We start from the raw sequence: 24,208 nt of genomic DNA on the forward strand, positions 1-24,208 counted from the left end.
TCTATTGTCTCATAGGTTAATTACTCAACTAATGACTCAGCTCAACAACATGCAAAGTTACGTGATTAAATGTTTCAAAAGCAGAGAATTCAATTCTAGGATTATGTTCACACACAGACACGTTTTATATAGTCCTTCTCAAAAAAACCTGTAGTTGCATATTTAAGGTACAACATCAGGTGGAGATGAAAAATAAGCATCCTTCATTCCGCTTTTTAGGATTAACTCAAACGTAACTAAATTACACCGAAGCCTAGCACGGCCCAACACTAACCCTTCTCCTGTGAGTGCACAGCAGGCCTGGATGTGCCACGGATGGTCTTTGATGGACGTTAGTGTTAGAAATTTGGAGATCTCAGCTGCCGACATGGAGTTCTTCATGTCCTGTTTATTGGCCAATACCAGCACAGCTGCCTTCCGGAGGTCCTATGAATGAAAACAAGCCATTGTTACAAATCTCGCAGAATAAAGCATTACTGGCACAGAGCAGATAGTCCCAGAACTAACGTTGGAAAAAAAAAACAGCACAAGTGTAAATCAAGCCTGGTTAACAGAAATCGGTTGCTGTAATCCAGGCTCAGCATTCAACCCGCACGAGCGGGTTTCATGAACCCACCTGTTTAGGGGTATCTACATTTGTCCCCAAGACTATCACCAGGCAAAGATCTGGTGGCACAACCAGTAACGCACTGTACCTTTGTTGCGGGCGATTCTACCATGGGAGGTGTCACATCCAGATCAGATTTTTTTTAAAAAAAACAGACTTCCATAGATGGGAAACCTCCCTTACAGAAGTCTTGTTAGCCATGGCTCAGTGGTAGCACTCTTGTCTGAGTCAGAAGATTGTGGGCTCAAGTCCCACTCCAGGGACTTGAGCACAAAATCTAGGCTGACACTCCAGAAGGAGTGCTGCACTGATGGAGGTACTGTCTTTCACAAGACATTAAATAGAGGCCCCCATCTGCCCTCAGGTAGACGTAAAAGATCCCATGGTACTATTCGAAGAGCAGGGGAGTGCTCCCTAGTGCCCTGGCCAATACTTATCCCTCAACCAACATCAGTGAAACAGATTATTTGGTCATCATCACATTGATGTTTGTGGGACCTTGCTGTGCACAAATTTGCTGCTGCGTTTCCTCCATTACAACAGTGACTACACTGCTAAAATACTTAATTGGCTGTAAAGCACTTTGGGATGTCCTGAAGTCATGAAAGGGGCGACATAAATGCAAGTCTTTTTGTGTCAATTCAAACTGCTGTCATTATACTAGATTTATGAGAATCTGCAGTGCATTACCTGCTGCTCAGAACACCTGACCTTTTCCTGGAGTTTACTGTCTGCTTAGGGGTGTCACCGAGTAACAAATCAACAGCAAAAACCCTGGATGATTTTCCCTCCCTATCAGAGACACTAAAACCAACTGCAGCACCAGTGGGGAGATCAACTAACCCAGTACATGCAGGGAGTCAAATCAGCAATATCTGGTCTGTATGGCTTATCATCATACAGGTAACATCTTTAACCAATTGGCCATTGGGGGATCTCAGGCGAGTTTCTTCTATGCTGGTACAATATAACTTGCTGTCTAAATTCAATACAGACTACTGATTAAATCTGGTACCTTCCCAGTCTGTATGGCTCACGGCATTCTATCACTGAGTCTGATCACCCAGCCATTGGGGCAACTGGGAGCTATTGAAGTTTACAGAACCAATATTGGCACATTAATCTATATAAAGATACAAATTCAAGATCCTGTTTTCCCCGACATCACATTAGTAGTGAACTCCCTTACTATAAGTGTCCCTTCTCTTTCCTCCCCCATCCAATATTCAGTTTACTTGCTTTCAATTTAGCAGCAAATTGTACCTCATGTGCCAGCATTTTGTAGAGTTCCTCTTTCGTCAGTGTGAGCCGCTCTCGGTCTGTGCTGTCTACAACTAGAATGACGAACTGAAAATAAAAACAAATTTGCACACAATAAATACGCATCCATCCTTTCTGGAGACCGGTATTATGTGCAGTTAGCGTTTTATATACCTTCATTGTCAGCAATTTTCCCAGTGCTTATCCTGCAGAGTGGGAGATATGTATTGATGTCACATGGTGGGAACCAGATGGTACTTCCACTCCCCGTTGTGTCATTCAATATGTAGGTTCCGGTCACTTTATAAATGCTCCCCCATCTTAGCTGCTAGGGAAGGAGTGAACAGACAGAGCATAGGCTCCAGATTGCTGTGTACATCTCCTCCCATGTCAGCTCAGTACAGCATTAGCAGAAGTTTAGGGGAAACTTGGCAGGGGGGGGGCGCAAAGAGGAGGGGGAGACACAGGGAAGGAAAACAAAAGAACAAAATGCTCAAAAGGCATAAGCTAATGTATTCCATTAAGTGATTTAGATGTCCCAAATTAAAGGCAACATCTTGCACCAACTAGAATACGACCCAGCTCTGTTCAATTCAAATCAATGGAGACTGCTAGCAGATTCAGTCAATAGGATTTTGGTGCAATGCTGTGAAATGCTTGTGTTGTATCCATATGAAACACGCAGCTTCACCATTAGATTTTGCACTTTCTGGAGGCTGGAGTTTGAGCTATATACAGAGGTGAAGTACTGAGCCCATCGTTGTGGGAGCAATTACAGGTGATGAATTAAGAGTACCACATAGGTTTACTGGTGCAACGTTGAAGTGCATTGGTTTAAGTGCAATAAATGGGCCTAGTGCCAATGCGGACTGTAAATGCTATAAAGCAATTAGCCCATATTGCCAAGAGCAAGTAATTAAACACTGATTTCATCTGGTAAAATTGTGGCATCATGCACCTTTATATTTTTCTGCTAGCCCAGTGCAGAAGTAGATAAGTAATGGAATTTTCAACTTTTGCTATACTGCTTCTAGCATGAAGTGGCAGAGGTTACCATGGGAAACTTGTAGATGCCAAAATTTAAGTTTCCAGCCTTAAAGGATCTGGCAGCTTCAAGAAAGTTAATGATCAACAGATTTGATTGCTGCATAAATACTACAGAGCAAAAGATAGTGCCAGCAAAGATCAAGTATTGCCAGCTGGGAGACAAACTTCATTCGAGTAGTGATTAATATAAACTTTTCACCATCCGAACAGGCTTGCTCGCTCCAGCTGTTAGGTATCTCCAATTTATTTTACATCACAAAGCCAGAAACTTTAAAGAGCAGTCAACTAGATACTAATCTGACCTTAATGGTCACCAACACCAAGACCAAGACCTGCAACAGTGCTGCTCAACACAAAAAGCACTGCTCCAGCAGGAAACCTTCAGATCCTTTTGTGTATCACTACATTCTGCTATCGGCACCTGTAGGTCATTTCAAAACTATGAGGGCTTTCGATAGACTAATAGGAAGAAACTGTTTCCACTGGCAGGAGGGTCAGTAACCAGAGGACACAGATTTAAGGCAATTGGCAAAAGTGCTAGAGGGGAGAGGAGAATTTTTTTTTGATGTAGCAAATCATGATCTGGAATGACCTGCCTGAAAAGGTGGTAGAAGCAGATTCAATAGTAGCTTTCAAAGGGGAACTGAATACATACTTGAAGGGGAAAAAATTGCAGGGGTGTGGGACTAATTGGATAGCTCTTTCAAAGAGCCGGCACAGGCACAATGGGCCGAATGGCCTCCTTCTGTGCTGTAGGATGCTATGATCTAAAACCGAAATACGCAGAATAAATGATTTTGGTTATGAAAAGCCACCGTCACACTGACACATGCATTAGACATTTAATATTAAATGTCAGCCACATTACTAACTCCCCTAAAATCTTAGTGGGTTAGAACAACTATACCAGGTTTAATTCTCAATCCGTGTTGAGTTAACTAATCAAGGCAGCAACTGGTGTCTTTGGAATTGGCTGCGGCATCCTTGAGCTGGGAGGAGAATTATGGAAACCAGGGTTTGAGCTCCCGATCATTGCCCAATCACCCCTGCTGGAACTTGCATGGGTAAGTTGGCATGCCGATGCCGAATGGACATGCACATAAATGGGGGAAAAGAACCTGATCAGGCTTGGTTGTAATACACCCATAGCCGTACAGCCCAAAACTCTCTAGGCTTGCACATGAATAGCCACTTGGGTGAGGTGCTGGGGGGCTGCTCTGGAACAGAGCTCCAAGGAGAACCAGCCATTCCAGAGAAGAAAATAGGAGACAGAAACCCTCTACTGACTGCCACCCCTTCAATCTCAGTGTCTCAGGAGATACAGAGTCCAGGGAGATTCCCCCGACAGCTTTTGCTGCCCCTCAAAGCCGACCAGAGACCTTTGAACTGCACCCACTAGGAGCAACCCTCAGTATTTGTTCCATCAGCATCATGAGTTGATCTTCCATCAAACTCGGTTCAAATTCATTCACTGGAACAGCTTGCATGGGCTTGGGGGGGGGGGGGGGGGGGGGGGGGGGGGGAGAGAAAGAGTGACATTCAGAGAGACAGATTCAAAAATTGTGAAATTGGACCCATTATAGCAAATTAGCCTTTAGAAAGAAAATCTGAATTTATTATCACAACTCGAAGTGCTTCATATACAATAAATTACTTTGCGCAGTCACCATTATGTAGGCAAACAAGGGAGCCACTTTGCGCACAGCAAAATCCCACAAACAGCAATGAGATGACTGACCAGTTAATCTGCTTTTGGTGATACTGTTTGAATTTAGGAGGATTTAACAGCAGGGCAGTCTGCAATGGGATTCAATCTCAAGGAATCCAGTGCTCAAGAAAAGTCAACACATGTACAGCACTAGGACTACCACAAAGGCAGCAGTCTGCAGTAAAGAATACATCTAGGAAGATGCCTCGAACAATGATAAACTTGTTACAGCAAGTTACTTGGGAAACGCAGAAAAAAGTCTGTGGGGAAAAAAAGCCGCATAAAATATTCGCAATTCAGATGCTGGACGTAGACACTTCTCCAACAGCTATCTGCCAATTATTTTAATAAACCCATGATTACGTGAGTCGTAAATCACTGAACAATTACCGAGGGCACAAAGCATCCAACACAGATAGTCCACAGGCAAACCTCCCATGAGGTTTTCTCTGAATTTAAAACCTATGCAAGAGTTTAAAATAAGGGTGAATCACTAAGTGTTTGAAGGTGTGACAACTCAGGGTTCAGAGTGCAGTTGCAACTTGTTCAAGTTCAGTCGTCTTGGAATTTGTCTGAACTGATTAGACACTTGCCTTGCACTCAGTCGCAGTATCCAGATATTGGCTGTTCACTAATAAACCCAATAGGGAATTCAGGAGGAACTTCTTTATCCAGAGTAGTTGGAATGTGGAACTTGCTACCACAAAGAGTAGTTGAGGCGCTTAAGGGAACGTTAGATAAACACACAAGGGAGCAAGGAATAGAAGGTTATTCTGATTGAGTTAGAAGAGGGGTGGGAGGAGGCTTGTGTGGCATGTAAGCACCAGCATGGACCAGTTGGGCTGAATGGCCTGTTTCTGTGCTGTACATTCTACGTAATCCTCATGGTCCCCCTAGGCAATGAACGTCGATATTCTATGCATCTCTGCATTTTACTAATTTGACTTGTTAGTCATCAAAATTACTGATACTTTAAAGAGGTGGAGGAAGGGGGAAGTTTTTTTTTTGAAGGAAAATGGATGCAGTCTTGTGCCCTTTCAATGAAACTACTTGAAACTGAAGCAATTGCATAGATATTTTTAGATTTGGCACTTCTGTAGTTTGGGTCAGGGAACAGGGACATTTGAGCTGACTGTGCATATTTACATTGCCACAGAAGAATTGGGTCTCTGCCAAGCCCAGTCCACTGATCTCACCATAAAGCACTGGAATGGGGACTTTGCTGGTCTAAAGAGATGTCTGAAGCATTACATGGAGTTTGAGTATTATTCCCTTAAGCTGGTGGCAGATTTAGACTCACATTTCTTTGGTGTAAAAGTCTGCTGCTGGGATGAGAGTGCTGGATTTAGCAGCATAAACGCCAGAAGTCAGCTCATGAACAGCACAGTCCCAACTAAACAGCAGCAATGTAAAAATTAGTAACACCATCTCCACATTTTGGGGTTACCTGGGCTGGTTGTGAATCCAGATGTGAAAGGACAATGATCTAAACAACCACTGGGTAACGTGTAAAGTTTTTTTTAAAAAAAAGAATTAACATAATTCGGTCTGTTCAGACCAAGCCCAGGTGTCTGAATGGTGTTCCATATTTCTGATCACATTTTAAAAAGGCACTCGAAAAATACCACAGCACATCAGGTCATTGTGGCTGTGTGAACGGCCAGGCAAATATGACTGTAGGGGACAGTAGCAAGATGTACATCAGATTTTTCTCTAGAGAGGTCACAGTATCTTCTAAAGATTTTCACATGAAGATTACTCCACCCTCAAAAAAAATTGCTCTAGAATAAATTGCTGTGAACAGTCAGAGGTACCATCACATGAGCAATTTAAGCAGTGCCCTGCATCAAGGAGGCAAATAATGAGTTGGCACTCCCACCACAATACATATCCAAGTAGCACAGAGATCTGAAAACAGGCCACTGTCTACCCTCCCATGATCAGGGAAAGGAGAAACAAGGGAAGAATGACTAGATTACTAAGAGTAAAGAGATAAAAGTTGGAAGTTATTGAATAGAATGAAACTTTACATTCATTTTAAGCTTTCTGTATAATGCAGATTTGTTGACTGGGATTCTCATTTCTGAGCAATTATTTCCAGTAGAAAAACACTTTTGGCCAATTAAAGGAACCAACCATACCTGGAGTGTTCGGGCACTAACCACATACCTCTGTGTTTGTATAATACGTGCTCCATGTTGAACGCAGCATTTCCTGGCCCCCAATGTCCCACATTAGGAAATGGGTGTTTTTCACAACTATTTCTTCCACATTGCTGCCGATTGTGGGTGACGTGTGAACCACCTCATTCATCAGACTGTGAATGAAATCAAAGAGAGGGTTAGGCTTCCGCAGGTAACTGCATCCATTACACCCTGGCTGAAGCGTTAAGTTTATAAAATTCACGGACATATTTCTCAATACCCTAAAGGATCACATTCAGCCTAGGAATTGTACAATTCAACAGTAAATAATTTCAAATTAGTTAGTTGACAGCAAAGCAGTAGCTGGTACAAACTGCTCAATGACTCCCAGCAGTGCCGAGGACTTGTTCCATACTCAAGTACCAGAAATCCTGGTAGTATTTCTGCCCTCACCAAAGCAAATAAAAAGACCGTTTAATCTCTCTCGAATGCCACACTTAAAGCTCAATAATAATCAGAATGATTTACAGTAAGTTACAAGTTAACAAGTACCATATGGCCCCAAGTACCTAACTGTAGTTTGAAGTTATAAACCACATTATTGGACCTACAGCTATCTGTCCTGCCAGACTGTGTAGGATCAAAATTACTAGCTATTGAGAATGAAGTTGGACATACTCAATCTCCAGTGGAATGAACCGTGGAGGCGGGAAGGAAAACATAGCACGACGCAGACGCTGCTTCAGGATACGGATACCTTGCTAAATACACAAGTCTTCAAACCAAACTCATTAACCTGTAACTTTATAGACCCTGTAAAGTCATCCGAAAATCCATCATGTCAATGTTTGAACGTTACAAGCATTAGCCTCGTCAAACAGTAAAAGCAAGCAGCAAAGCACCTCTTGGTTGGACTGGTCAATCTTTCCTCCATTGATCTCCGGCACCAGAATGTTCTAATGTTCACCAACTTCTAGCTACACTGAAGACTGTACTTTCTAGACAACTAATTCTTATAAAAAGACCATTGAGGTAAAGGGTTCCTGCCAGGACAGAGACACCATAATGGAAGCGGAGGCAAAATCCAAGCCATTGGAATGTACTGTTTAACATTCAAACATCAATCTGCCACTATATTACTATATGCATATGTACAACACAAAAAGGCACCCAATTCAGAGCCCACAATTCACCAATTGTTCAATGCAATACCTTGATCAATGAACTTAGATTTGAAACATCAGGTTGCAGCAAAAAGCCATTTAGTGCTTCTGTAGTTTGGACTGTGAACAATCAATGCCGTTGTACTGGCTCCCTGCTTTTACGTTGCTAAAACTAGCTCTCTTATCCCGACAGTAAAATCATAGACCCGCAAAGGAACAAGGCTCTCCCTCAATCCCTCATTAGAAAAGGGAATAGTGCCAGGAGGACTGGCAGACAGATAATGTGAATCCTATATTTAAAAAGGGAGATAGAACAAGTCCAGGGAACTATAGACCAACTAGCTCATCAGCTATACGAAAGAAATTGGAATCTTTACTCAAAGATGCAAAAGAAAAACATCTAGAAACCGAAAATATAATAAAGGATAGTCAGCAGGATTTCAAAAGGGAAGGTCATGCTTGACCAAGCTTATTGAATTCTTTGAAGTACTAACAGAAAGGATAGACAAAGTTGTTGCAGCAGATGTAATATTTGGATTTTCATAAGCCAAAAGTCATAAGGTACCACATAGTAGACTCAGATACACAAATCACTAAAAATAGCGACGCAGGTTAATAAGGCCATAAAAAAGCACACAAAGCACGGGGGTTCAATTTAGAGGGATAGAATTGAAAGGCAGAGAAGTTATGTTAAACTTGTATAGAACCTTGGTTAGACCACATTTGGGGTGTTGAACAGTTCTGGTTTCCATATTATGAAAAGGATGTAGAGGCACTGGAGAAGTTGCAAAAAAGATTTACTAGAATGATACCAGAACTGAGACGTTATACCCATCAGGAAAGATCGAACAGGCTGGGGCTCTTTTCTCTAGAAAAGAGAAGGCTGAGGACTGACCTGATAGAGGTCATAAATATAAAATAGTTGCTAATAAAGCCAATAGGAAATTCAGGAGAAACTTCATTACCCAGAGAGTGGTTAGAATGTGGAACTCACTACCACAAGGAGTAGTTGAGGCGATTAGCATAGATAAACATGAGGAAGAAAGGAATAGAAGGATATGCTGATAGGGTTAGATGAATTCTAAGCTCTGGAATTCCCTCCACTTCTCTCCCCTCCTTCAAGACCTTCCTTAAACCTACCTCTTTGACCAACTTTTTAGTTACCCTTCCCAATATCCCCTCCTTTGGCTCGGTGTCAATTTTTGTCTGATAACGCTCCTATGAAACGCCTTGGGATGTTTTCCTATGTTAAAAGGTACTATATAAATGCAAGTTTTTTTTTGAATTTCCTGGTAGACTACATTCATTCCATTAGCTATACAAAAATAATCTCAACAAGTTTGTGCATACATCGAGATCTATTTGCACACAAGTAATGATGTACCTCAATTTAGAGCATACAAAGATACTAAAGCAGTTACCCAGAGACAAAACAAATATATAAATGTACTTACAACTGATAAAGGATGGTCGTTTTCCCTGCGTTGTCCAGCCCAACAATGATAACTTTGTGCTCTGATGGGGGAAAGGACAGACATACCATGGTTAAAGTTTAAATGCACCAAATCCAAACCTCTTTTTAAAAAAAAGATTTCTACTCTAGAAAGGTTGAGCAGCCTGGAGTACCATAAACCTCTATGCAAGAGTCCATCAAATATTCCAAGAACATGTAGTACTTTCCATCTGTCAACGAGCAGCAACATGTTCAGACACTGATATTGAATGCTCCTGCTGTACAAATATTCTTAGTGAATCAAAATATTTTCCCTGCCAGCTGCAGTTTTATACAAAGTAAACCAGGTGGCATCAACGACATAACTCAAACTCCACAAGTGTGAGGAAATTGATTGTCATAAGACAAGTGATGGTACTGGTCCCAGACATGTGTGCTGCCTAACCAAGGGTCCAGAAATATATAGTCCTGCAGCTAGCTTCCATTCCTCTTTGGGCAAGTACCTGTATTCCAGCATTCTATTGCACTAAATACTGGTACTCTTTCAGATGAGACATTAAACAGAGGCCCCGACTGCCGCCTCAGGTGGATGCAAGAGATCTCAGGGCACTATTTCGAAGAAAAGCAGGGGAATTCTCCTCGTGTCCTGGCCAATATTTATCCCTCAACCAACATCACAAAACAGATTATCTGGTCATCATTTTGCTGCTTGTGGCAGCTTGCTGTATGCAAGTTGGCTGCTGCGTTTCATACATTACAACAGTGACTATGCCTTAAAAGTACTTCATTGGCTGTGAAGCGCTTTGGGACGTCCTGAGGTTATGAAATGCGCTATATAAATGCAAGTCTTTCTTTCGTCCCTCCAACACACCACTACCACTTCGCCATCTTTAATTTGGAAGGGACACTGCAAAAGTCACCTCTGTACAGAGTTGCTTGGAGCAGGGGTTCTGAGCTTTTTGCCTTTGTGGGTCACACAGGGACACACCATGGAGCCTCAGGGACCACAAGGTTTAAATCCATGTTCCTATTAATTCGTATCTCAAATTGCTGACACACTGATATTGGTGTGCTGATTTAAGGTTTATCAGCCAGTGAGGCAGCTGTGCCAATAAAATCCCTTTCAAAAGCTCTAGACCCAAGCAGGACAAACCAGCAGATAAGAAACAAACAGAGACCCCACCATTTATAGCAGGTGAATTGGTGTTAACGCGATTTGCCCACTACAGGCAGTGGACAGTAAAACCAAAAAGTGAAGTAATCGACACATTTTGTTTTAAGAAACAGGCAGTCTGCATTTAGCAACTGCCTCTCGTAATTGTTAGCAGTTGCATCCAGAATCTCATCAATCAGGAGATAGCACTTTAACAATGTGTGAACAACTGACTGACGCTGCAATGGGGAACTACTTGAACTGCACAATTAACGTATGGTTGTTTTTGGAGTTAAGATGGATATTCCTGAACTGAATTTCCATTCGAAACTTTGCTGGTATTTTCTTCCCAAGTTTAACTTAAGCTGTAGCTGAGTCAGGAAAAAGTGTGCAAGTATTGCTGCGTAGCAGATGCCACAACCACCACTTGCTGCTACAGCAGTTTCTCTTCCCTCACTGTGCACATGTTGACCTATTATAGTTGCAGACATAATATGGCACATGCAAATACTCGACTCACTGCAGCACAACACCAAACCTACTGAAATATTAAAGGCCATCACATCCTTTGCAGATCCTGCTCTTTTATGTGAGCACATTAAATTAATATTTATAATTATCTGTACGATCAGTTTGACAGCTCATCAGCCTGTACTGTATCCAGTCCATCTCACCAGACCACATAACTCCTGTGTTCAGGGACCTTGCTCCCATGTCATTGCATGTACCACTCTGGAGTCAGTCACACGAGCAGAGTTTTGAACACTCCTTCCAGTTTCCTCTCCTACCTCTGAGCAACATGGACGAGACTGCCTCAGGTACAAAGTGGGGACCGAGACCCGCGTCCCACTGCTGTGGATGACCTTTATTTGGATTCTTGCCTTTCTGTTCGGTTAGCCTTGGGCTAGACTAGATTTATTTTTCCAGAAACCATGTGATTGTAAGCTTATAATTAAAGCTCACTGCAAAAAAAGTAATTGGGACCCACTGTGAAGTCGTACTATAGGACTCAAGTGCACACACAGAAATGTGGCAGCTGTGCTTGCGAATGTAATAAACAGCAACATTTGATAAAAGGCAAACCTGGCAGTAAGTGTATGTGACAACTATTCTAACAGAATTCTAAGACTGTACCACTATGAATGAAACGCTAATACCTGCAATTCCCCACAGGTTGGTGAGGCAGTGCAATGCAGCTGGACCATAGATATAGATCAGAATCATAGAATCTTATAGCACATGAGGCCACCATTCGGCCCATCGTGCTTGTGCCAGCTCTTTGAAAGAGCTATCCAATTAGTCCCACTCCCCTGCTCTTTCCCCATAGCCCTGTAATTTTTTTCCCTTCAAGTATTAATCCAATTCCCTTTTGAAAGTTACTAATGAATCTGCTTCCACCACCCTTTCAGGCAGTGCATTTCGGATCATAACTTGCTGCATTAAAAAAAAATTCTCCTCATCTCCCCTCTGGCTTTTTTGCCAATTACCTTAAATCTGTGTCCTCTGGTTACTGACCCTTCTGCCACTGGAGACAGTTTCTCCTTATTTACTCTAACAAAACCCTTCATGATTTTGAACACCTCTATTAAATCTCTCCTTAACCTTCCCTGCTGTAAGGAGAACAATCCCAGCTTCTCTCGTCCCTCATCCCTGGCACCATTCTAATAAATATGAAAACCAAACCCAGGATTTTGCAGGAGAAAGACAACTGCAAAAGGTCACGACTTGGTTTAAATTTTTCCAGGGGGTGTACGCTTTGCTGACAGACTTTTTTTTCTTTAAAAGCTACTAGCCATCTGTCACCATGACCCAATTGTGAAATCTGGAAACTCTCACCGCAAAAGCATTATCTTGTTCCTCAGCCCCGTGGCATGGTTTGAGGATTCCACTCTATCCCTCACGTGAAAGGAGGCTGCTGGCATTCAAACAGCAGCTGTCACCAGAGTGTACAGGCACCTCAAACAAAACCTAAACACTAACAGCTGTCCACACACACCCTCCATAAACAAATCAAATGAGACTGGTGTCAGAAGATTTGACTGAAAGGGAACACAGTAATTACAATCTTATCCACTTGCTGTACGTAGGTTACACACAACTTGCTTAAATATAGCTATCCTCCTTGGGCTCAAACATAAAAACCCTCGAAACAATCTTTAATTGTTCACCAAAATGGGTAGGTATTGCCTGACTGACAGCTGGTCCCTCCCAAAAAAAAGAGAATCCAGGGCCAAGATAACACTCCCCTCCCCCAGGCCATAGGAAAATCCAGGTGCAGAACAAAGAACTGGAATTACAAATAAGACACAGCTTCAGTCCCTCAATGCTCAGTGCAGTACTAAGGGAGTGCTGCATTATTAGGAATGCTGTCTTCTGGGGGAGACCTCAAATCAAGGGGTCCCATCTGCCTGCTCAGGTGGGTGTAAAAGATCCATTGGCACTATTCAAAGAGCAGGGAGCTCTCCTGGTATCATGGGCAACATTCAGCCCTCAACCAAACCAGACTGGCTGGTCACTTAACTGATTTGACTATGGGATTTTGTGTACACATTGCCCGTCACATTTGCCAACAAAACAAGTGACTACACTTCAAAAGTAATTCATTGGCTGTAAAGTGCTTTGGGACAACGTAAAGACACAATTGATGCTTTGGAACTGCAAGTTCTTTCTTTTCGTTCTCAATAGTTCGGTTAAGCCAGCTGCACAAACTGAGCTACACAAACCCAAAGGACCCAGGTGCAAATCATGTTCAACACTCATTGATCGCAGCCAGGGTGGTAGTAACAGTGCTATAATTGGACTCCGTTCCCCAGACTCTGCAGGAGGAGGGAGCGAAGAGGAAGAGACGCAAGGGTTCCCATGCCTGATTGCTCTCACCTTGATCAGTGCTGGAAAATGCACAAGAGAACACCAGTGACAACAGGATCAACCTTGACTCAGTCATCCTGCGTGATCAGGGAGCCAGTCAACATTACGTCTGGGTTCGTGCATGAAGAATGTCCACCTGGATGAGGTACCCAGTGCTTATGAAGCTGTACACTGGAACTCAGTGCTTTCAGGAGAAGGAAAACTTTTTCCCCCAAATTAAGTGACATCACACCTAGCAAAACACAGGATTCGGACAAAACAGTAAAAACTATCAGCCAGAGCAAAACAATTCAGTAGCACAAAAATAAAACCAGACTGTGCGATATTAATTAGGCATGAAGAAATGCTCCAGCATTGAGCAAATACATCTGTCAGGATGTGGAGAAATCCTGGATGTCTTACAGATGTGTGCTAACTGCGAAAACATGGCTCTTTAGGTAATCTGATAACTGTCAAAGAAAGGATTAGTCAGGGTCAGAGGGTCAGCTCAGTGAGGGTTTTTACTGCTAGGTAATTAACCCTTCACAATGTACTATAGCAGCCCACAAGAGGTCAATAGACCAAAACCCTTGGGCAGGGGGGAGGAACAAGCACCTCCATCCCTGCCATATATCGACTCACACCTTGAAGCTAAAGTAATCAAGAGATTAAACAAACAACATTTTCTACAGTTTACAAGAGAGCTAAGAATTACAAGTGTCAAAGAGCTTGTGCACCAATGCCTCAAGCCAAGACACAGCTAATAAGACGTTGGACGCCAGCATTGATATGTTCAGGTGCACAGGAGACCAGTAATGATTCAACTCAAAGTATTTGGCTTTCCAAATACAAATCAAAAATATACCATTGTTGAGAACCCAAGGCTAAGAGTCAAGGACAATAGTGTAGGGGACCATCAAGGATAAAAAGAGCAGGAGAGAAGATTAGGTAAATGATGCTTGGGTTTTAAAAGCCCATCAATTGGAGAAAGGAGGAAGAGTGAAAGAAATCTTTGACAGCTGCTCAGAAAATGAGATTTTAATCCAGCTGCAAAAAAAATCACATGATGCAAGCATGGACACTGAACCAAACTTCTAACAGCTATTAAATTCCACAAATTGGTAATCTCACTAACTATAAAGGAGGCTGGTGCGGCAGGATGCGAACTTCGCTCTGATGCGGTCGGTGTCTCTTGAAACATGGGGTTGTACGGCAGATCTGTACACTGCTCCTGGCCTGCACTATCAATTTAAAATTGCTTGATGTAAAAGGTGGATGTCATGATGGAAAAGTGTGCCCGCCTCCAGCATTGGTATTCACCTTGATCCTCACGTGAAAAGTGACCACTTTCATCTTTCTATTGGCTTAAGCAGTGCACAGATGGAACTATTCAATTTAGACTATTCGCGGATGAACGTGCAATTTGCAGCAACAGAATCACTGAAGTATTCTGTATTAATGCCATCCCCAATGCTAATTCAGCTCCTTCACATCATCACGCTCAGGAACTCCAGTGACACATTTAGTTTTATATTTGTGTAAAACTTCAACTAGTTTCTGGACTGTGATATCCGTACACTGTTCTGTTTTCACAATCAGACTGGGGAGCTGGTCTCTATAGGCATGCACTTTTATATAGAGTCCCATGGAGAGCAAACACATGGGACTAGCTCCCAAAATTTATATGACTAAAACCAGCTTCCTTAGCAGAACTGAAAGGATCACTTCTGTACTGAACAATGACAATCATGCAAGGTTGGCACTCGGTTTTTTCCTCTTTTACATTAGACTAAGAATATTTAAGGCAGTTCCTTTAATTTCATGGTGCAATGACAACTCCCAGCTCAGTCTCATGTGAGACATGAAAACATATCTATAGCCAAAGGCTAGGGCAAAAATGTTGCTCTGATAAAAGAAACCCTGAGTCATAGCAATCACCTCCAGTCAGATCCCCAATAAAGTGAGCCATCACACATTAGAATAGAATGTCAAAATAAAACAGGGGAATTCAAGAGACCCAACAGTAAACACCCACATTTTTGTGGGTCTTCTGACTGGGCATTCAGTCACTACTTAAATCAAAATGCAGTCAGATTTTTATAACTGTTTACCCTCAAATCTGTAGCTTCCAGTCTCCAATGATGGTCAGTTTGGAGCAGCTACGAAGAGGAAAGCAGCAAACCTAGGTCACAGATCTCCCATTCGGATGCCTGAATCAAATGCAAAACTGTTAACCCACCCTCAGCCTTGTAACAGCTCGGTGAAACGACGAACATGCTCCAATCAAAAACCAAAGATCACAGGATGAAATCCGGGCGCTACCCATGTCAGGCACAGAAGTAAACATGGAGCAAGAATCAAACACTTCCCTCAGCGGCAAGTCTAGAATCAGCTTTGCCAGGAAAGTCACTTTGTACCAATGATGTCCATGAATGCAGGAAAATTTCTGTGAATTAACATTTAACACCAGTTATTTTCAGACTGTAATCTTTCAGAGTGTGCCTAACTGTCCATTTTTGGACCAGATTAAGTGGGCTGTACAGAAATCAGAAATGTAGAACCCTTGCTTTAAAAAAAAACTTAATTCTGTATATTAGGATATGCATATGGTTTTGAAAGAATTTAAAATACAAAAGACATTAGATAATCTGAACCCAAACTAAAGCACAGAAACAGGCCGTATGGCCCAAGCCATTGTTTATGCTCCATGCGAGCCTCCTCACACCCCTCTTCATCTAATCCTATCAGCATATTCTTCTATTCCTTTCTCCCTCATGTACTTACCTAGCATAGATGCATTTAAGGGGAAGCTATTCACCTCAACTACTCCCTGTAGTAGCAAGTTCCACATTCTAACCACTCTGGGTAAAGAAATTTCTCCTGAATTGCCAGTTGGATTCATTAGTGACTATCTTATATTTATGACCCCTAGATTTGGGCTCCCCCACATCTTCCCCTGTCCAATTTGTCTTGTGGGGGTTGGGAAGAGAAAAGACAAGTAATTCTGGTGCTACTCCAGGCTCAATATGGGCAGAATGATTATAGCTGTTTCAATTATCCTAACTTACCAGATCTAGGCTATATATTTTTTTAAATCCCATGCTGCATATCGCCAAAGGAGCAATTCAACTTCTAATCTTCCAAATACAATCAGTAATGAAGCTCACCTGATGCAAGGGATTTGAAGTGTGCAACGGTGCAGAAAATTGGCAGCAGCTTCTATGCCAAGCAACTAATCATTACCAGCATGGCGTCCACTGCCAAGGTGGCTATTCACTCCAGCACCTAGGATTTGTGTGAATGATGCTGTGCACTGGAGGTCAGACAGATCACTTCAGAGCTGTTCACACCTCCATGCACCAGTACGGCCAAAGCATTCATGCCTACAGAGGATGCAGACGATTAATTGAAATACTGTGATCCCTTCAACAGATTTCCAAAGCTGTGACCACAACTGGCAACGGTCCTGTTTGCAAAGTTCTTGGAAACACAAGAGGCAGGAGTCAGATGAACATGGCTGGAGGAAGTTCAAGGCATAGGATGGGGTAAATCATGGAGGGATCTAAACACAACAGGAGCCAATGTAAGTCAGAAAGGACAGGATTGATGGGCAATTCGTGCAGGATAGGATATGAGCAGCAGAGTTTTGGATGAATTGACATTTATGGAGAGTGGAGAATGAGGGGCTGGGTTGGAGAGCATAAGTAATAGAGTCCCTTGGAGATTCTACTGGCTTAGGGACCTGGCACCAGGGGTTTCTCAAACTCAACATAAACTAGGGGAACACCAGACAAAACCTGAATGCAGTACAAATGTATATTTCACTGCACACCGAACACCAAGGTAATTAAGTGATTCTCAAGAGTGGTGAGGAGTTTCAAGTACTTTCCAAGATTCTATACAGTCAAAAGTGTAAACATCCCAGAACTGCTTAGTGCTCCAAGTGAGAGCACACCACAGTGCAACCTTGACTGTAAGGGGAGGTGGTATAGAAAAACAAGGCTATAGAGCAATCTGGGCTCCACAATTTAATCAGTCAACCAGGTATATATTTGTTAAGGAGATATGCAGTGCCAGTTTTAACCCCCTTCAGTGCCAGATCATTTGCTTAGTATGGAGAATCCTAGGCAAGTTGAAGCAACCCATCATCAATGTGACATGACAGGCAGATTCAACAGAACTCCAACCTAAGTGGGTAATGAAACATTGACAAACAAATGTAAAAATGATACCTGCTCAAAAGGTTTAAAATTACAAACAAATTCAAATTTGCATCTGCTCTCAGTAGGGTGTTCCACTAATGTGAGCCTTTATTCAATAGTGCCACCGGCATGTGGGTCTTGCACAGTCGGCCTCAACAAAGTAAACACCAGATTCACGCCAGGCCCCGCAGCCAGGAAAAACTAGTAAAATTACAGGTTCTTCTCCTTCCTCCTTCCTCCTTCCTCCTCCCACCCCCACCACCAGCCTTGCGAATCCAGTAAGTTTACTTTGGTGATGCTCCTGGTTGCCTAAAATGGACACATCTGGAGTCAGTGGGAGCTAGCCCAATATAAAATTGCAGGGCTATGGGGAAAGAGCAGAGGAGTGGCACTAATTGGATAGCTCTTTCAAAGAGCCAGCACAGACACAATGGGCCAAATAGCCGCCTTCTGTTCTGCAAGATTCCAAAATCAGCTACAGACTGAACCTCAATTACAACTACAGCACTCTTGTTCCAACAAGGAAAACCCTGGCACAGGCAGAATTTCTGTATGGCAGCTTGAAAAGCAACATTAAATTTTGACGTCAACGTTGGTCATCCACTCTAGCCACTGGTGATACGGAGTGAATAGAAGGCGGAATAGTCAAGTGTACAAATTGGCTGCCATGTTTCCCTAGTGACTACACTTCAGAAGTACTTCATTGGCTGTAAAGCACTTTGGGACGTCCTGAGGTCATGAAAGGCGCTATATAAATGCAAGTCTTTCTTCCCAGTCACTGTGCAATGACTGTGAATGAAGCACAAGGTGTGGAAAAGAAGTAGTTTAAAGAGGTAGAGGAAAATAAAATTGTATAACTGGTCAATATACACTGCCCCCACCCAAATATTCCCAAGATTCATCTCTTCTGATGCATGCAATAGAAAGTATGGTTGGCTGGAAGTGCATGCCCAGAATATTAGTCCACTCCGATTTCTATGTAGAGATTGCGGCGTGTGGAATGTTGTAGCAATCTTTCCTGTTTAAATCCTGGCTTTTTAAAAAAAAACAAATAGTACAGTATAAATTACAGTCCTGTCATTCCCAGATTATCCTTTGGTTTCAGATAATACAAATTCCGAGGATGACTTTGCTTACAGTGGGCTTCATGGCACGGTCAGTGCGCTATGCTTTAGTGTGTGATCATATTCATTCTTTACGATTGCTATATAACCTTGCCAAGTTTAGTTGGGAAATTTTAAGAGCTGAATAATTCTTGCCTGCTGATGCCCTCGAACAGGTGGAGGAGATAGGGACGTACTAGATCAGAACAAGACAAAAGGATATCATTAACGTGTCTTTTCTCTTTTCAGATGCCAACTTACTTGCTGTGTACGTCCAGCATATTCTCTCTTCCAACCCCCATGGCTTGAAGCCACATCAAAACCCAGAGGTACGGCAGAACATACAAACAATGGATTTTCAACAGAAAAGATCTATTTTTTTTTGTAAAAATATATGCGAGGGGTATATTCAAGGCTGTAACATTCAAGCCATCCACTTTACAATTTCAGCTGCCCACCAATTAATAGGGTTAGTACTGTAGAGGTTATGGTACCTGACTAGCATCCCAGACAGAGTTCAAATCCCACCCTGGCAAATTGTGAAACTGAATTCAATAAAATCTGGTTGTTTGTGGTGCTAGCGCCAATGATCCATGAAAGCTGCTCGACTCTCCCCTATACCATTTGTTCAAAAAGGTTTTATCTTTCACTATGTGTTTCCAGCACAAGTCAGAAATTGTATTACCGGAAAGAAGACGTAACTTTCCTTAAACTTGAAGTAATTGTATCGCAATCTTTAATCCTTTTGTACGAGAGCCATCAGTGACATGGACTGACATCCACCACCAATACAAAAAAAACCTTTTGTGAAACTGAAACAGTATACGTTATGCTAGAAACCAGGATTACAGTCCAATCTCAGGGGTCAGGTGATATGTAAAAGCCACTCAGGTTCTCCGCCTTACTTTTAGGACGTTTTAACGCCTCTATTCACAGGACCCCATACTCTTCACTGTATGCAACACAGTTGTCACAATAGATCACCACAGGTCCTTCACTTCAAGTACAGAACAATTTCATTTGAAACCCAAGAGCATCAGTATCTGGAGATGCGCCAGTGGAGCTCGCCCTAGGTACAAAACCCGTTAGTTGACAATTTAAAATAATTGCTTACATTTGCATACAAACCACAGCAAAACAACTACATCAAGATATGTCACCTTGGCAAACAGGACATGTTCAATGAGTCACCCATGCAAGTTTTACATCAAGATATATGCATATCACTCACCAAAACTTACGTCAGACTGGCAGAGATGAGCAAAATAAGATAGTATTTTAAATTTCACCTTCCCTTCACCCCTACCACCACCTTCTTGAAGGTACAATGCAATCAACTTCTATCAAATGAATCTGGATTGATGTGGAAGGGATCAAATGTTATACCGAATGCTGTGGCTCCAGACCTGCTGAGACCATGAAAATATCATCGGAGGAATGCAACTGGTCAGGGTTAAGTAACAGTTTATAACACCAAATTGGTGGCCTGGAATTCTCCCTCAATTGCTGCTCAAGGTTAGTGAGCAATTTCAAGTCTTGTGTGTTTAATTCAGTTCCTTCAAAAGACTGTTGGGGAGAATCCAGGGCCCTTCTGAACGGCTGGGCTCAACAGTCTGCCCAACCTTTTCTTGTTCACATTATTGTGGCAGACATAATATCCTACCCCATTCACACTGCAACTTGCACTGTATTCACATCACATCACAGCAGTAGTGCAATATGCACGAGTATCAGTTCAGGTTAACTGGTGGTCTCTAGGGGTCAGCATTGCAACTCAGTGGGAGTAAGTGAAGTTGAATAGAACTTTTCCTGTGTCTTGGGTGGAATGTTTACACTTAAAATTAAACAGCTGGTTATTTTACTCTGGTTTTGATTACAAGTCTAGAGTACTCGGAAAATGGGATATTACAACTTTTAAACAGCAAATTAGAGGCAATGCAACATGCATTCCTCACAAGCAGCTTTTAAAAGGAACGTCAATTAGAGCTTTTTTAACAGAAAATAAATCAGGTGATGGGCAAAACTGCCTCATTGTCACATCTCATTGTGGGGGGGGGGGGGGGGGGGCAGGAATTCCCACCTATAAATAATTTTAGCAAAAATAATTCAGTGCAAGTACTGAACAAGTTTTTCTGTGCCAACCTTTTCCAATGGAATTATTAATTTCATCCCCCAGCTGAGCTGAAGACAGGCTGACTGGGTTATGGAATGGATTACCTGCCTCTCCATCACCTTCAATCACAATGCACACAGTGTCCCATGTAACACAAGCTACCAGGGAAATGAGATCCAGCTGCCATTGGGCATGGAGAAAATCCACCATCTGCTTAGCCTATCCACGTGGAAAAAAAACAGCAGCCTTGATGGGTAGCAGGATTTTTTTTAAAAACTGTTTCTTCTAATAAATTGGATCAAAGGGTCTCATTGCTGGCAGCAGCATCGCAGATACTGCTATTACCGACTGTGCTAATTCACACCTGCAAAATTCCAAAGTATTTTATAAAGTAGAACGCAAAAGTATTCAGATCTATGCAATTGGGGAAAGATTCAGTAAACCCATTAAGTGACGATGAACCTTTCTAATCTCCACTCAACAAAAAGTAACTGTTCGTTCAGAAAGGTTTCCTACATTACAACAGTACTTAATTGGCTGTAAAGCACTTTGGGACGTCCTGAGGTTGTGAAAGATGCAAGTTTTCCTTTATGTGCAAGACTGGTAGTGTATAACATTAAAACATGTACAGTTAATTCAGAACAAATTTAAGTCTAGCTTTCAAAATCCTAGTTTCATCATAGTGGACTAAACACTTAAGTTATTGAATCAATTTAATTCCGGATTGGTGCGCCTTGATCTTGAGATTCTGAGACTGATTATTTAGCCCAATTTTCAAAAGTTTTTGAAGGTCTACTTTGAGGCAGATTTTAGATGAAATAACTGTTGAAAACTAATGTATTTGTGGCATTATATTTCTTATATCACAGAGAGGCGGGGGGGCAGGGGGAAAGAGAAACTTAAATCACTAAGTCTGTTTAGCAACTCCCTGCAAGGCTTCACGTTTATAATAGGTTTGTTCCACAGCTGTAACAGGTGCCAGGTTTAAGTAGTTATTTGAATGAATGGGTGCTTTATTATACTAAAACCCCCTCCCTATAACCAATGCTCCATTGTACCATCAAATTTGCACCAATTACATCACAATAGCCAATCCTTCAATGTAGACATTGTCACACCAACGCAGAGCCCAGCAACAGCATCCGACCCGACAGCCTCTGCTGACTAAACAAACTGACCAACAAGGCCCAGCTTCATTATCCCCCACCTTGCACGAAAACCAACTTTCAGCTGGCTCACTGATCCTAAAATTCACTTGACAGACAGTCCACAAGTACATAATTTTAAAAACGGTGATTCTAAAAATGGGAATTAAAATATATTTTTACAGGGAGAGGCCTGAAACATAAAGTGTTGATACTCTTTCATTCCATAATTCAAGGTACTTTGAGCCTCAAGAGAGATTTCAACCTATTGGTCTTAGGAACTCTCTCTCTCACAGACACACACAAAAACATCAATCTCACCTCAAGTATTCAGGAGACACTAAAGTACTCACAATTTCACTCTCCACCCGAACACTCCCATTCTCTCCCTCCTAACTCCCAGGTATCCATTACTACACAACGAATAGCCCAACACTGATTACAGATACAAAGTTTAATTTGCCACAACACAAGTCTCAAAATTTCTTCCCAGCTTCTGTCCGAGCATTTCAAAAGTTGATTTAAACACGTGAAAAAGTACAATTTAAAAAAAAAATTAAATCCCAAATCCACCACACAAACTTCTTGGGTGTCAGAACATCTCAGTACACGAATGTTGTATTTTTTTTAAAAAAACACACACACGATGTTTCAACTTTCGTTTCTATAAAAAAGTAACCAAAAAAAAAAGTTACTATAATGGAGAAGATGCGACACTGTATCCAGCAGTGTCTCTAGACACATCTGGATGGACATTTCTCTTGGATTGGAGACCTCACTCTCGGTCCCTTGCACAAAATAAAAAACAAAACAAAAAAGCACATCGGAATCAGATTCTCTTGTATTTAAAAAGAAAGAGAGTGTGAGGCGGGTCCGGAGTCAGTTAGTTGAATCCAGGAACTTGGCAGCCGCCTCTTGAGCCCCGGAGGCGGCGGCGGCGGGGCGGCGGCGGGAGGAGGGGAGGGGGGGTGCTGTCACTGCACAAAGCCGGTGGGTGGGTTGGGATCCTTACCTTGATTACAGAAGAGTCCCATCAATTTGGCCAGGAACATCCCCATCTTACTCCGTCCGCTTCTGGATGCCACGGGATCCACTGGAAACGAGACCCAAACAAAAGAAATTTTTTTAAAAACACCCCCCCCCCCCAAAAAAAAAACCAGGGCCCCGAGTAGATTCCTTATTTTTTTTTGTTTGTTCCTCGAGTTTTATTTTCAACCAACTGCCCCCCCACCCACCCCACTTCCACCTTCTTTCTCTGAGGCCTACTCCAAAAAAAAAGACAATCCACCGGTGTTTATTTCAATCCAATGCGGGGTTGAGGGCCGTCAAGTGCCGGACGCGTTGCCCACCGAGACCCGATTTGTGGTGGTGGTAGGGGGGGGGGGGGCGGGTGAGAATGGAAAGAAAGCTCCAGGAAAAAAAAAAACGCTGCCGATTTTTAAGAATAAATATTCCGGGGAGAAAATAAAATGTAAAAATTTCCTAAGTGCTCGGCGCGGCACTGAGGCCCTTGCGGCAGCTTCGAGCCCAGTCTCACCATGAGGAGCCGCTCCGCTCCGCTCTACGCGCCTGTCTGGCGGTGACTGCCGGAGCCGCCGTCTCCTCTTCCCTATTTAAAGCCTCCCTCCCCCTCCTGCGCATGCCCCGCCGGCCCCAGTCTGCCAGACCCCGCCCTCTTTTGGAGATGATTTCGAAGCTGATTGGCTGTGATGCGATGAATATTTATACCGGCAATGAATATTCATCATCGTTATTATAACGAGCTTCTGTGCCTGGGCTTCAAAGGGTAAGGTTATGAGGCTAGCTTGCATGGACCAGGCTTGTATTCCCTTGTATTCCGCACCCATGAGGGCGGCCTCAACCGGGATCTTGGGGTTCATGTCGCGCTACACGTAACCCCACCAGCGGGAATAAAAAGTTTTCTGTTTTTAATACAACTGGTCATTCTCTCTCTTTATAGAATCATAGAAGTTTACAACATGGAAACAGGCCCTTCGGCCCAACATGTCCATGTCGCCCGGTTTATACCACTAAGCTAGTCCCAATTGCCTGCACTTGGCCCATATCCCTCTATACCCATCTTACCCATGTAACTGTCCAAATGCTTTTTAAAAGACAAAATTGTACCCGCCTCTACTACTGCCTCTGGCAGCTCGTTCCAGACACTCACCACCATTTGAGTGAAAAAATTGCCCCTCTGGACCCTTTTGTATCTCTCCCCTCTCACCTTAAATCTATGCCCCCTCGTTATAGACTCCCCTAC

The 24,208-nt window shown here is 42.6% G+C and overlaps 1 protein-coding gene across 2 annotated transcripts in view; it reads right to left on the minus strand.

Moving 5' to 3' along the window:
- LOC137299857 (ADP-ribosylation factor-like protein 5B) overlaps positions 1-23,075 on the minus strand; it is a 33,293-nt gene extending 10,218 nt beyond the window's left edge. Inside the window, exons 1-5 of one of the 2 annotated variants that reach the window (XM_067968795.1) lie at positions 22,958-23,075; positions 9,384-9,444; positions 6,792-6,939; positions 1,871-1,954; positions 275-426 (exon numbers count right to left, since the gene is read on the minus strand). In XM_067968795.1, coding sequence (XP_067824896.1) covers positions 275-426; positions 1,871-1,954; positions 6,792-6,939; positions 9,384-9,444; positions 22,958-23,003 — 491 coding nt within the window. In that variant the 5' untranslated portion in view covers positions 23,004-23,075. The remainder of the gene's footprint in view (positions 1-274; positions 427-1,870; positions 1,955-6,791; positions 6,940-9,383; positions 9,445-22,957) is intronic. The other variant, XM_067968796.1, reaches the window with a different exon arrangement.
- Between the last annotated feature and the right edge of the window lie 1,133 nt (positions 23,076-24,208).

This window comes from Heptranchias perlo, chromosome 30 (assembly GCF_035084215.1).
Source record: "Heptranchias perlo isolate sHepPer1 chromosome 30, sHepPer1.hap1, whole genome shotgun sequence".
NCBI lineage: Eukaryota > Metazoa > Chordata > Chondrichthyes > Hexanchiformes > Hexanchidae > Heptranchias > Heptranchias perlo.